A 13543-nucleotide genomic window follows, 5' to 3' on the forward strand; every position below is an offset into this window, starting at 1 on the left:
GTAGACTCCAGGATAAAGCAAAGGAGAAAGTATCCATATAAAACAATCACAATATTATCTGAGAACATTGTCTATTACCCCAGAAGATATATACTCAAGCTTGCAATGTTTTGTATCAATTTTGTATTTTATTTTTACATTTATCAGAATAAAGGGCGACTGTCCTTTCACTAATTTTCTCTGCAAATTATTATCCCTCTTTTCTTAAAGGCGTTTACTTTTCCTGGAGTATGACTCCATGGGCTCTCATTTCCCTCTAGTATCCAGGTGGTTACTATTCATTCACACTCTTTGACTATGTCTAATTGGAAGTCACCTTCAAGAGTACCTGATGTGAAACACAGAATGGTTGGGGAACATAGTGCTCTGTAAAGTGTGCTAAAGTCAGGAAATTTATGCAGGTGGGAATTTGGTGCAGAACAGGAAGTAGGTGCTGCTGTTTATCCTCTCATCTATACCTTCAGTAGTTGATAAGTATTTTCCTTTGTTCTTTAAACTAAAAGACTTGATACTACTTCCAAGCTAATCTAAGCTAATAACTAATTAAATAATTGAATAAATGGGAATTGTGCCTGAGACAATTCTGTCCGCTGTACACCGAGGTCTAGTTCTGGATTAGGTCAGAAGTCACACGACACCAAGTTATAGTCCAACAGGTTTATTTGAAAGCACAAGCTTTTGGAGTGCTGCTTCTTCAACAGGTGAGGTGGTAAAGGAGCAGCATGCCGAAGGCTTCTGATTTCAAATAAACCTGTTGGACTATAACCTGGTGTTGTGTGATCTCTGGCCTTGTCCACCTAGTCCAACACCAGCACCTCCACATCATAGCTCTGGATTCATACATGTCAGGAAAAGCAAGGGGTTCCATTATTTCTCCTGGGGAACTCATCCACAAACTTGCGCGAAGCCGAATACCATCCAGTAACTATAACTATCTGTTGTCCATCACTCAGCCAATTTTGTATCCATGTTGCTACAATCCTTTTTTTAACAGTTTGTGAAGGTGACAATTGACAGATTATTTCATAATATTGGGCAGTTCAGGGCACAGATATTTCCTTTCTTGTCCTGTACCCAAACACATAAGTCTGGATCTGTTTAAACTACTTTTGGAAATCTTGCACCAAATTGAGGGCTGCTTCAAATGTATGGCAGGTTTGGCAGTGTGGACTTATACTTAGTAAAACAAATGTAAAATAGGCTGGAAAAATTCAGATTGGCAGCTCCTGTGGAGACAAACAGAGTTAATTTTTGAAGTTTTAATGAAAAAGTGTCAACCTGAATGTTAACTGTTTCTCTCCAAACATGTTGTCAAATTTCTGAATTTTTCCACCTTTTTGTTATTTGTTCTTATTTCCGATTTTCATGATCTGCAATTTGGTTAAGATTAACCAAAATCTTTTTTTTTAATCCACGCAAACAGCAGACATCTTTGATGCCATGAGTACAGATTGTATTTTAAAACAAATGTGAAAGGCGGTCTCTGAGAAGCAATTCACAGCTTGGAAGTCAAGATAAGCTTTAGGTGTACAGGTCATGAGATAGAAAAAATAACAGAAGACAAAATAATTTAAGAATCTCTAAACGTGAAGTCAAAGAAGAAAGGTAAAATTGTAACATTCAGGGATTCAAGCTAATATTTGTGTAAATATGCACCAGATATGGAAACAAAATTAAGGATTTAAGATTATTGCTTAAAATAAAAACACACAATACAGCAACTGCAGCTGGGCCAGGAATGAATATTTGACAATAAGACGTAAGAGCAAAGTGGGCCACTTAGCTCATTTGTGTCTGCTTTGTCATACAAAAAGATCATGGTTGATAATCCTCTACTTTCCTGCCTTTTCTTCATAATGCATAATTCCTTTACTGATTAAAAATTTTTCTAACACAGCACTGAATAGTGACTCAGCCTCTCCAATCCTCTATGATAAAGAATTCCAGATATTCACTACCCTCGAGAAGAAATTCCTTCTCATCTCTGACTTAAAATGGCAACTAGATTTAATGACTCTGTAACTCCTTATATTGAGATCACGCTGTGTGGTCTTCGATTCTCCCACAAGGGGAAGCGATTTTTCCACACCTAACCTGTCAAGTACCCTAAGAATATTGAATGCTTAAATCTAAATAAGTATGCCTGAGTATAAAATCGTTCGTAGGGACAGAGAAGAAATAAAGAAAACAGAAGTACCGTAGTAGCATTAAATAAAAAAATTCACAATAAGGGAGCATGAGGATATATACAGAAAATTGGGCTCAAGAAAATAATTTCTATTTGGAAAATAATACAAACCATCAAAAAGTAATGGAGATTGAGATCTGGAGAGAAACTAAATTATCAATTGCTAATATTGTAGTCATAATTGCAGGTACTGTCCAAATATCAGTTTGAATAAGGAACAAGATTATGCTGTTTTTGCTTACAATATATTAATGATTACCTTCTTAGTTGAAAAGGTTTTGCAGCTGTAGTTTTTGAAGAAAGAGAAAATCATATTTGATCCAATACTGCACAATAGTCTAGGGAACATAGAAAACCTAAAATAGGTTGTGTTGAAGCAGATACCATATAAATAGATCCAATATAAGTACAGGAAAGCTAAAATAAGTTAAAGACAAGAATATTTAACTGAAAAAATTGAAGTGCAATAAAATGGGACCTTGCACAGATTAAATAGGAGAAAATAGCAAATAAAATGATGAACACCAGAGAATATTTAAACAAGAAATGGAAGGAGTATAGACTTTCTATAAATACATTACCAGTATGAGAATATTTAAGTTGTATCTGGACTATTAGGAGATTGAGCAGGTTTGTCAGAGAAATTGGGGAAATGGTGCAGATATCAAATTAATACTTTGCATCAATTTTCAAATTCAGTGGCTTTTGGGATTGTAGTAGCAGCAAAGGCATGTTTAGACCAGCTAATGCAGTTTATTATTCAAATTGATGGTATTAAAGAAGTTACTTGAACCCTGTGCACTTAAATTATTGGGATTCCTATTTCAAAGAACCATGAAGGGAATATGTGAAGAAATAGCAGAGACACTGAAATTATTCAAGACAAATACAATACCAGCACAGGAACAGGCCCTTCAGCCCACCAAGCCTGCATCAATTCCTAATCCTTATTTAGTCCCGTTACTTATGGCCCATATACAGTTTCTAACCTTCTGTTTGCCTCCAGTTCATGTGTCTACCAAGATACGCCCTAAATATTGCTAAAATGCCTTCTTGCACCATCTCCACTGGCAGTGTATTCCAGGCACTCACTAACCTGTGTGAAAAATTTTCCCTGCACTTCTCCCTGAGACTTTCCCCTCTCACTTTGGACCTGTGCGCGCTTGCAGTTGACCTTTCCATTCTGGGAAAAAAGCCTTTCTCTGTAAAAAATGATGCTATGAGACTGAATTGAGGTAAATAGCATTTTCTACTTTGTAGATCTTACTTTAGTTACTAGTAAACTGCTAGGGCCTGAAATACAGAAGGAAATCATAAGATTTGTATAGCATGATCTAACAAAAGTTAGATTTACAAAGGGTAGGTCATGTTTGACTCTTGTTTGATTGAAGGCATAACAGGAGAAATAGAAAAAGGAAATGCAATGGATCAGATCTACATGGATTTTCAAAGAAGCATTTGAAAGATATTGGCATCTAGGATGCCACCTGCAGGCCAAATGCAGCTTTCAAACAGAAACTACAAAGTAGGTGCAGGAATAGACAATTCGAGCTTGCTCTGCCATTCAATGTGATGCTGGCTGATCATCCAACTCAGTACCCTGTTCCCACTTTGATCTCTTCATCCCTGAGAACAATATCGAACTCCTTCTTGAAAACATTTAATGATTTGGCCTCAACCACTATTTGTGGCAGACATGATTCAGAAGTGCTGGTGTTGCACTGGGGTGTACAAATTTTAAAAACACACATCTGGTTATAGAAGGAGTAGCGCTCCAAAAGCTAGTGCTTCCAAATAAGCCTGTTGAACTATAACCTGGTGTTGTGATTTTTATCTGTGATAGAGAATTCCACAAGTTCACCACTCTCTGGAGAAGGCATTTCTTTTGGTCTCAGTCTTAAATGGCCAACTCCGTATTCTTAGACTGTGACTATGATCTGACCCATATGGGAGCTGTCAGTTATGCATAGACTTTGTTCAGAAAATCTAGAGTTTGGTTTGTATAAGTTATTGAGTCTGGAGGATTGAAAAAAGTTCTGGATGTAGGTTTGCTCGCTGCGCTGGAAGGTTCATTTTCAGACGCTCCATCACCATATTAGGTGTCATCATCAGTGAGCTTCCGGATGAAGCACTGGTGGCATGGCCCACTTTCTATTTGTGTATTTAGGTTTCCTTGGATTGGTGATGTCATTCCTGTGGTGACATCATTTCCTATGGTGATGTCATTTCCTGTTCTTTTTCTAAGGTGGTGGTAAATGGAATCCAATTCAATGTATTTGTTGATAGAGTTCTGGTTGGAAAGCCATGCTTCTAGGAATTCTCATGCATGTCTCTGTTTGATCTGTCCTAGGATGGATGTGTTGTCCCAGTCGAAATGGTGTCCTTCCTCATCAACAAGCCACAGAAAGACATGATAGATAAGGAAGGACATGACTCATGAGAATTCCTAGAAGCATGGCATTCCAACCAGAAATCCATCACCAAACACATTAACTTGGATCCCATTTACCACCCCCTGAGAAAAAGAACAGGAAATGACATAACCAACCCAAGGAAACCCTAAATACATAAATAGAAAGTGGGCCATACCACCAGTGCTTCATTCGGCAGCTCATTGATGATGTCACCTAGTATGGTGACAAAACGTCTGAAAATGAACCTTCCAGCTCAGCGAGCAAACCTACATCCAGAACCTCAACCTGAGCTACAAATTTTCTCAAAATTCGCTATTTGAAAAAGTGTTCCTGTTTGGTGGATTTTAACTGAACAACAAATAGCCTTTAGCATACTTTTAGGCCTATAAACAAAATTATTTCATTCTATCTTGAGTGAGCTGGTGAAATAACAGACACAGATAAATTAGGCTCAAGCATAGCTACTTGGAAAATGTTACAGAGCATCAAAGGGTAATCAATCTGTAAGATCATCCAATTTCACCTTGCTTCAGCTCAATTACTGTTGGCACTTTTACTCATGCCTATATTATGCTAGCTTTGACTATTACACTGCAGTTCTGCTGATCTACCATCTTTCTTAAACGAGAGATCATCCAAAATTCTTCTGCTCATGTCCGAACTCATGCCAACTCTTGTTCACCTATTATCTCTACACTGGTTCCTATTGTACAACATCTTAATATTAAAATTACCATCCTAGTTTTCAAATATATTTATGGCCTTCTTTTTCAGTGTCCTCCAGCTCTGCAACTCTGTGAAATATTTGCAATCCTTTAAATATAGAGTCATAGAGTTATAAAGCACGGAAACAAACCTGCAGCCTTTGGTCCAATTAGTCCACGCCGACCAGATATCCTAAAATCATCTAGTTCCATTTGCCAGCAATTAGCTCATTTCTCTCAAAACCCTTTCTATTCATGTACCCATCCAGACATCTTTTAAATGTTGTAATTGTACCTGCCTCGACCAGCTTCTCTGGCAGACCATTCCATATATGCACCACCCTCTGCATGAAACAGTTGTCCCTCAGATCCTTTTTAAATCTTTCCCCTCTCACCATAAACCTCTAGTTTTGGACTCCCCTATCCTGAGATACATACCTTGGCTATTCACTCTATCAATGCCCCTAATGACTTTATAATCCTCTGTAAGGTCACCCCTCAGCCTCCCGATTATTGTGGAGTTTCCTCCTCCAATGAGTTGTTTAATTGTCCACCACCATTCACAACTGGATGTGGCAGAACTACAGACTTTACATGACCCATTGTCACTTAGCTCTGTCTATCACTTGCTGCTTATTCTGTTTAGTAATTTCACCAGGTTGACACCCCCTTTTTAGGTATGCCTGATGCTGCTCCTGGCATGCCCTCTTGCACCTTCCTTGAACCAGTGTTGATCTCTGGCTTGATGATAATCTTTGCGTGGGGGAAATGTCAGGCCATAAGCTTAGAGATTATGCTAGTGCATGATTCTGCTGCTGTTGCTGGCCTACAGCACCTCATGGATACCCAGTCTTGAATTGCTTGATCTGTTCAAAGTCTGTCCCATTTAGCATGGTGATAGTGCCAGACAACACTTCATTGTGAAGGTGGGACTTCGTCTCCACAGGTTTGTGTAGTGGTCACTCTTACTGATAGTCATGAACAGATGCATCTGTGGCAAGCAGACTGATGAGGATGAGGTAAAGCATGTTCTTCCTTCTTGTTGGTTCCTTTACGACCTATGCTCTTTAGGATTCTTAATTCCATATTTTTCTTAAAATGAATTTAGGATTCAAACCTGGGTCCCCAGAACATTAGCTGAGTTTCTGAATTAATAGTTTACCTGCAATATCACTAAACCATTGCTTCTCCACTGGTAAAGAATGAAGGTATGGCTGCCACCGATGCAATGATTGATGTTGAAGATGCAATACATCACAAGCAGGGAAATGCAGATATTTCACAAGGTTGCTGGTAGATGAGATGACAAAGATAGGAAGGGGAAAGGCCATGAAGGGATTAGAATATTATAATTTTATGATTGAGCTTTTGCACAACATGGAAGCAATCTAAGCAGATGTCACAAAGAAATTTACAGAGTTTACAGAATTCATGATCCCTGAAACATATCCCTCAATACATCGATAATGATATTGGTCTGTATGTGTGTTCACTGATTTAAAAGGCATGGACTTCACACTGGAGTGAGGGGCTTTACTCTTGTTTTTGTTTCACTTGAGGATGGAGCTGCATGTGATGAGCTCAGAATTACCACAAAACACCCCCTACACTCAAGCCACAGGCCAATCTCCACCTTCCTCCTTCTCCCTGCTCTAATCCATTGCCATCATTTCCATCCTCCGTCTTCATCTTCCTCCTGTAATTTCCTTAAATCCATCTTCCTCTTTCCTCCCTCTACGGTTCTGTGTCTCTCCCTCCATCCCTCCCCAGTCTCTATCCTCATCCTCTCTCCCTCCAACCCCATGTCATTCTCCTCTGCCCTCACTTTCTCTCCCTCCCTCCTCTATCCTTCAGAGCCCCTCTCTTCCTCTGACCTCTTGATCATCTTTAATTTTAAGTACTTCCACGTAAATGGATGCCCTTCAACTGTTGAGGCCTCTAAGTATGTCTGAAGTATAACACTGTTGCATTGTTTGAAATACAATGTTAATATATACATAACCAGCTCCCACAAGCAACAATGTGACAGTGATCTGATAATCTATTATATGATGTTCTGGAGAGGCAAATAATTGTCAGGAAACTGGAGATAACTGTCTTTCTTTCTGAAACTGTGAGAGAACTTGGCATCTACTTGAGAGAGCACATGGGGCTTCAATTTAACATCACACCTAAAAACAAAGCACCTCCAACAGTACGGTGCTGGGATGACAACCTAGACTTTAAAGCTCAATCTCTGGAATCTAAATGCAGGATTCACAGCCGCTGGAACACAAGGATGTGATTTTATAGTTAAGTTTTGGTTAGACGCAATGCGCAGCTAGTTCTGAGCATTGCACCTCCGGAAGGATACATTGGTCTGAAGAGGTGGAGCGTTCCCAGGATTAAAAGTGTTGTGTCGGCTTGCATTCGCTTTGTTGTGAATACTGAGGAATAATTTAGTTGATGTATTTAAGATAGTTGAAGAAATTATGAAAATAAATTATTTCCTTAGGTGGCAGACTCAGAACAAAAGCAATTAAGACTTATCTGGTTGATGGGAACACAATATTTGACATAGAGTCAGAGCCAGTGGTAGTAGAGTTTGTTCACACAAACGAGAATAGGTTTAAAAAAAACATTGCCAGTACTGCGAGTGAAAAAGCTCGGTGCCCGAGGTTTAGCTCTTACTGTGAGGAAGTCCGACGCTGCAAGGTGACAGTGACAATCGACGAACCCACTCATCTTACCCGGAGTACAAAAACTAACGCACTTCCGTTTTTGTCGTCGCTCCTTATGCTGAGCACGTTGGGCAGTCTTTCCCTAATGCCCGTGCTTTATATTCTGATGAGTTTTGGAGAAAACCATTGGATTTAATTTTCACAAAAATAAAAGCTGTCTGACTGGGATTGTGCATTCTGTACGTGATTTGAGACTGGTTGAATAATGAATCAGCCGGCCGGAACTGATATGAGAGGTTGTGTTTCTCACCGGAACTTTTGGGTGATGTTTCAGACAGGATGCAAACCTGAGCGGGTAGAGGCGGGAAAGTGAGCTCGCGAGCCGGCGGTTTGAGGATTTGAACGACCCAACGGGGTGGCCCGGAGGATGGAGGCCCGGGTTGGCCGCGTGCGTTGCTCCTCGAAGCGCGCGGTTTTGGCTGCGCTCGAGCGTCTGGCCGAGCCGCTACGGAAACGGCTGAAAGACTTCCCGCAGGAGGCCCAACAAGTGAGTGAAGGCGCAAGGTGGGGGCCCCGGGCCCCACTCCAGGGGGAGAGAGCCCCACCCCAGAGGGAGAGGACTCGGGGGAAAGGCTGTAGGCGAGTGCAGATAGCTTGAATGGTGGTGCAGATGAGGAGAGAAGAGTCACTGGGGTGCAGTGAGTAGAGAGAGAGGGGTTAATAAAGAGACCAGGGTTTGGCTGGAACAAGGTTGGACTTAGAGATGGTAGAATCCCTACAACGTGGAAACAAGCCCTTTGGCCCAACAAATCCACACCAATCCTGCGAAGAGTTCTATATTTACCCTTGACTAATGCACCTAACCTGCACACCCCTTAACACTATGGGCAATTTAGCATAGCCAATTCATCTAACTCACACATCTTTAGATTGTGGGAAGAAACCCATGTAGACACGGGGAGAACGTGCAAAGTCCACACAAAGTCGGCTAAGGCTGGAATTGAACCTGGGACCCTGGTGTTGTCACGCAGTAGTGCTAACCACTGAGTCACCGTATGGCTCTTTGGGGGTTAGAAGGGAGAGGTGTCACAGAAACAAAAGATTCCAGGGAGAGAGGGGGGAGTTCCAGAAAGTTGAAGGGGATCCTAAAGGTTTGAGGTTGGGTGGAGTTAGAGAGTTGAAAAGTGGAGTTAAGGGGGTTCCAGAGAGGGGTAAAGTGAGGAATGGGACAAAATGTACTCGTGAGAGCAGATGAAGAGGGTTGATAGTGAGCTGAAGTGGAGAAGGAGATGAGGGGCACTGTTGGGAGGCGATGTAGTAGATGAGAGGGCAATGAAGAATAGAATGCAGGAGTATTAACTAGGTGAGGAAGTCAGAAGTTGTTGGGTGCTTGAGGAAAGGAGAATATGGGCCTTGGATTTTAGAGTAGATTTTGAGGGTTTTGGAAAGATATGGGCCTGTGGACTTTGGCAGGGATGTTTTGGTGAGGCGGGGATTGCTCAGGTTGGAAATGGAGGAGGGGTGGAGAAGGGAAAAGCTGGTTGAGGGCCAACTGTATCAGTCAGCAAGTTGTCAGTTCACAGTATCTCACACTCCACTGGGTTGCTGTCTAATTTGCACTTCATTGTGGGCATGAGATTCGGACTCAACTTTATCAAAAAATGCTAATCCTGTGTAATGAACTTAATTGACTTTGAAAGTAAATAATAATTCTGTTTTCAGATATTTGAGACTGCTGTTCAGGAGAATATCCTTGTCAATGGCCTATTATGGCAAGAAGTCTCAGAGGAAGATGAGCTCAAATATGGTATGGAATTAAATAAATTCAGTCCAATTTTCTTTGCAATCTCTAGATACTAATCACATTTGGAGCAAATTGATGTGTTAAGGCAGTTGTTGCGCTTTCAGAAAAATCAAAACTTTCTAAAGCAGTCCAATTACATTTCCCCTGTGCAAATTCATTGTTGCTTTTGTCTAAACAAATCTTGAAAAATGGTTTTAGAGGAAATGGTGTTCTGAAAATATTTTTACTGACCCCAATATGATAAATAAAGTAAGACCTGGAGGTTGAATGACCTTTGTAACTGAATTCAGTTACATTGAAATATATCACCTGTCATTTTTTGTCAGAATATTCATCCAGATTGGGGCTCTGCCTATAAATGGGCAGACGTTTTATATATGGTTAACATTGTCACAAGTCAGCAGTCTTCAGCACAAATATGTTTATTTATTAAGCTCAATCATAAAATTTAAGATATTATTTGGCACAAAGAATGGATGATATGAGTTATCACAATGATAATAGGGTCCATCATGGTCAGGTACCATCCATCTCACACCATGCAGCCTCCAATTAGTAAGTTGCTTATGTGCTACAGTTGATCTGTTTTAGTGTGTCCTTGGAACTTGAGTACCTTCTCAACAAGTAGATGGAATCCATTGCACAAGACAGGCAGGCAAGCAAACACAACAAATGAAAAGAAAGTTGTCAGGTCTGTGTACATGGAATTGAGTGACAACTTGAAGGTAGTCATTAAGGCACGCGAGGCAATTATGATTGACATGGAATTTGATCGAGTAGTGTAAACACGTTTTCCATACAAGAGACCAAACTTTCCAAGAGCAGGTCACTGAACAAAATGATATGTTAATCTGGCAGGGAAGAATTCCGTGAAAATGCATAAGCAAAGTGTAGATTCTGTTGGGAGGAGCTTGTTACTCTTCATAGTGGTGAGACCTGGACAAATATGTTAGACAGAAGAAAAGGCTGAACTGCTCCCAACTTTGCTGTCTCCGATATATGGCACTTGGCAAGCCAAGGTTATCAATTCAGTTGTATTTATAGAGTGCTAATTTGATCAGCACACTCAGGAAGTAGGACGTACTTGGACAATAAACTTCTACCCAAAAACCTGCTGTACAGTCAGTTGCCACCGTGTTGCAAACCTGAGTGTCCCATGTCTGTGCTACAAAGGCAGCTGCAAGCAAGGTATGTAGATGGTGGACATGGAAGCTGGCAACCACTTCCTCTCCATTGCGGAGTCACCAGATATGAGGCACTGTTTTGTTGCACATGGTGCTGATCTGATCCATTCCACAAAACTGCGCTGTTGCAGTCACTTGAACTACCTTCCACTTCATCTAGATGTCTAAGATGGACTGTGTTTGCAGGAACACCATGTACAAAACTCTGGATAAGGGGGGCAAAAACGTACTCAACGTTGCTCTTGACTTGATGGCCACCTTTGCGTGTGATTGCATCAAGTTACGTGTAGACCCTCTGTGCACACACCGTGTTACTATTTACTGAGGTTTTACCTGTCCTTGGTGTTATAGGATGCGCTGCGTAGTCAACCTTTCTGTATCGTGAAGAAATTTAAGAAAAACACCTTTGACCACATGCCCATCAGGAATTAGTCAGCATGTAGCATCTGAGACTCTGCGGCAAAAGGAGAGGGTGGATCCGGTCACGTGGCTCCATGAGCAGACTGTCAGTCATTTGGCAAAATGCCTCATCACCAGAACTTTCCAAATAGCATCATCATTGCTTGGCTGGTGGTGGGAATAGCATTACCTGTGAGAGTCGAGAGTGTGGTGCTGGAAAAGCACAGTAGGTCAGGCAGCATCCAAGGAGCAGGAGAATCTATGTTTTGGGCAAAAACCCTTCATTGGGAAGGATGCTGAGGGGGTGGTGAGATAAATGAGGGGGCATGGGGCTGGGGGAAAGGTAGCTGAGAGTGCGATAGGTAGATGGCGGTGGGGGTAATAGTCATCGGTCGGAGAGGAGGGTGGAGCGGATAGGTGGGAAGGAAGATGGACAGGTCATGAGAGCGTGCCGAGTTGGAAGATTGGAGCTGGGATAAGGTGGGGGAGGGGATGTGAAACTGGTGAAATCCACATTGATGCTGTGGGTTGAAGGGTCCCGAGGCGGAAGATGAGGCGTTCTTCCTCCAGGCATTTGGTTGTTAGGGAGTGGCGATAGAGGCAGCCCAGCACCTGCATGTCCTTGACGGAGTGGGAGGGAAAATTAAGTGTTTGGTCACTGGGTAGTGGGGTTGGTTAGTGCGGGTGTCCCGGAGATTTTGTCTGAAGCGCTCTGTGAGTAGGCATCCTGTCTCCCCAATGTAGAGGAGACCACATCATGAGCAATGGATACTGTAAGGTGACACTTTGGTGGATGAAGACGGCTCCTTTGGGGCCTGGAACAGAGGTGATGGGGAAGGTGTGGGCACAGGGTTTGCAATTCCTGCGGGGGCAGGGGAAGGTGCCAGGAGGGGAGGCTGGGTTGGTGGTGGGCCTGGATAAGGGAGTTGCAGAGGGAATGGTTTAGGGTGTAGGTTTGCTCACTGAGCTGTAGGTTTGATATCCAGCCGTTTCATTACCTGAGGGGTTGATAGATGGTATCTGGATCTATGTGTTTGTTTATGGCATTGTGCCAGGCCTCTAGGAATTCTCTGGCATGCCTTTGCCAGAGACAAAAAAAGATACAGACTGCAGATTCCTCAAGAACAAACCACGACAAGCAGACCAAACACAGCCAGAAACGCTAACCACCTTACCATACATCAAAGAAGTTTCAGAAATGACAGCCAGACTACTAAGACCCCTCGGAATCCTAGTAGCACACAAACCCACCAACACTCTCAAACAAAAACTAACAAACTTAAAAGACCCAGTACAACCCATGGACAAAACCAATGTCATCTACAAAGTTCCATGCAAGGACTGCCGCAAACACTACGTAGGACAACCAGGAAATGATACAACCACAAACCCCAGGAACCCCATCCAGGACAAACATTTAAATAGAAAGCAGGAGACAACAGCTTCGCTTCACTTGGAGGTCGCCCCTGATGATGTTACCTAGCCAGGTAATGAAACGTCTGGATATCAAACCTACACCCTAAGCCTCAACCTGAGCTACAAACCTTGCAGAGGGAATGGTCTTTATGGAAAGCAGATGAGGGTGGGGAAGGAAATATATTTCTAGTGGTGGGGTCTGTTTGTAGGTGGCGGAAATGGCGAAGGATGACGCGATGGTATACAGTGGTTGGTGGGGTGGATCCTTTTTGTACGTCTGGTCTGTCTGCGCTGCCGCATGCTGCCCTCAAAATGGTGGCAGGGGTGAGTTTGAGGGGGCAGAGACTATCACCCATCTCCTGCCGAAATATGCCTTTGCAAAGGAGGTCTGGTGAAAGACATGCAGTAGTTTGTGTCAAGGTTTGTCCCTACAGCTTTGTTATACAGGTCTCTGTGCTCTGCAGCTCTTCCTTGGAACGCGCACAGAGACAAACATCAGCTGTGTCTGGAGTACCATCAACTCTGCGAAAGACAGTCTTTAGTCTGCCCGAAACTTGTTTGTCTTCCAGAACAAGAAGTTGACCCTGACCGAATGTTGCAGACTGGCATGTTCCAAAATCCAGGACTACATGGACTACATCGTTAGATGGGTCAGTATTTGTCCAATGTGTGCAGGAGGGTTTCCTGACACAATATGTAGATAGGCCAACAAGAGGTGAGGCCATACTGGATTTGGTTCTGGGTAATGAACCAGGCCAGGTGTTAGAATTAGAG

The 13543-nt window shown here is 42.3% G+C and overlaps 2 protein-coding genes across 6 annotated transcripts in view; one reads left to right on the forward strand and one right to left on the reverse strand.

Moving 5' to 3' along the window:
- The window catches only part of LOC122552838 (putative deoxyribonuclease TATDN3), a 47421-nt gene extending 39293 nt beyond the window's left edge, over positions 1 to 8128 (reverse strand). For 4 of the 5 annotated variants that reach the window (XM_043695862.1, XM_043695860.1, XM_043695859.1 and 1 more), the window contains exon 1: positions 2448 to 2516. In XM_043695862.1, the coding sequence (XP_043551797.1) occupies positions 2448 to 2501 (54 nt within the window). In that variant the 5' untranslated portion in view covers positions 2502 to 2516. Of the gene's footprint in view, positions 1 to 2447; positions 2517 to 7976 lie in introns of those variants that run through there. The other variant, XM_043695861.1, reaches the window with a different exon arrangement.
- Positions 8129 to 8267: 139 nt separating this feature from the next.
- The window catches only part of nsl1 (NSL1 component of MIS12 kinetochore complex), a 23853-nt gene continuing 18577 nt past the window's right edge, over positions 8268 to 13543 (forward strand). The window contains exons 1-2 of the mRNA XM_043695863.1: positions 8268 to 8513; positions 9689 to 9773. Coding sequence (XP_043551798.1) covers positions 8394 to 8513; positions 9689 to 9773 — 205 coding nt within the window. The 5' untranslated portion in view covers positions 8268 to 8393. The remainder of the gene's footprint in view (positions 8514 to 9688; positions 9774 to 13543) is intronic.

Source organism: Chiloscyllium plagiosum, chromosome 9 (assembly GCF_004010195.1).
Source record: "Chiloscyllium plagiosum isolate BGI_BamShark_2017 chromosome 9, ASM401019v2, whole genome shotgun sequence".
NCBI lineage: Eukaryota > Metazoa > Chordata > Chondrichthyes > Orectolobiformes > Hemiscylliidae > Chiloscyllium > Chiloscyllium plagiosum.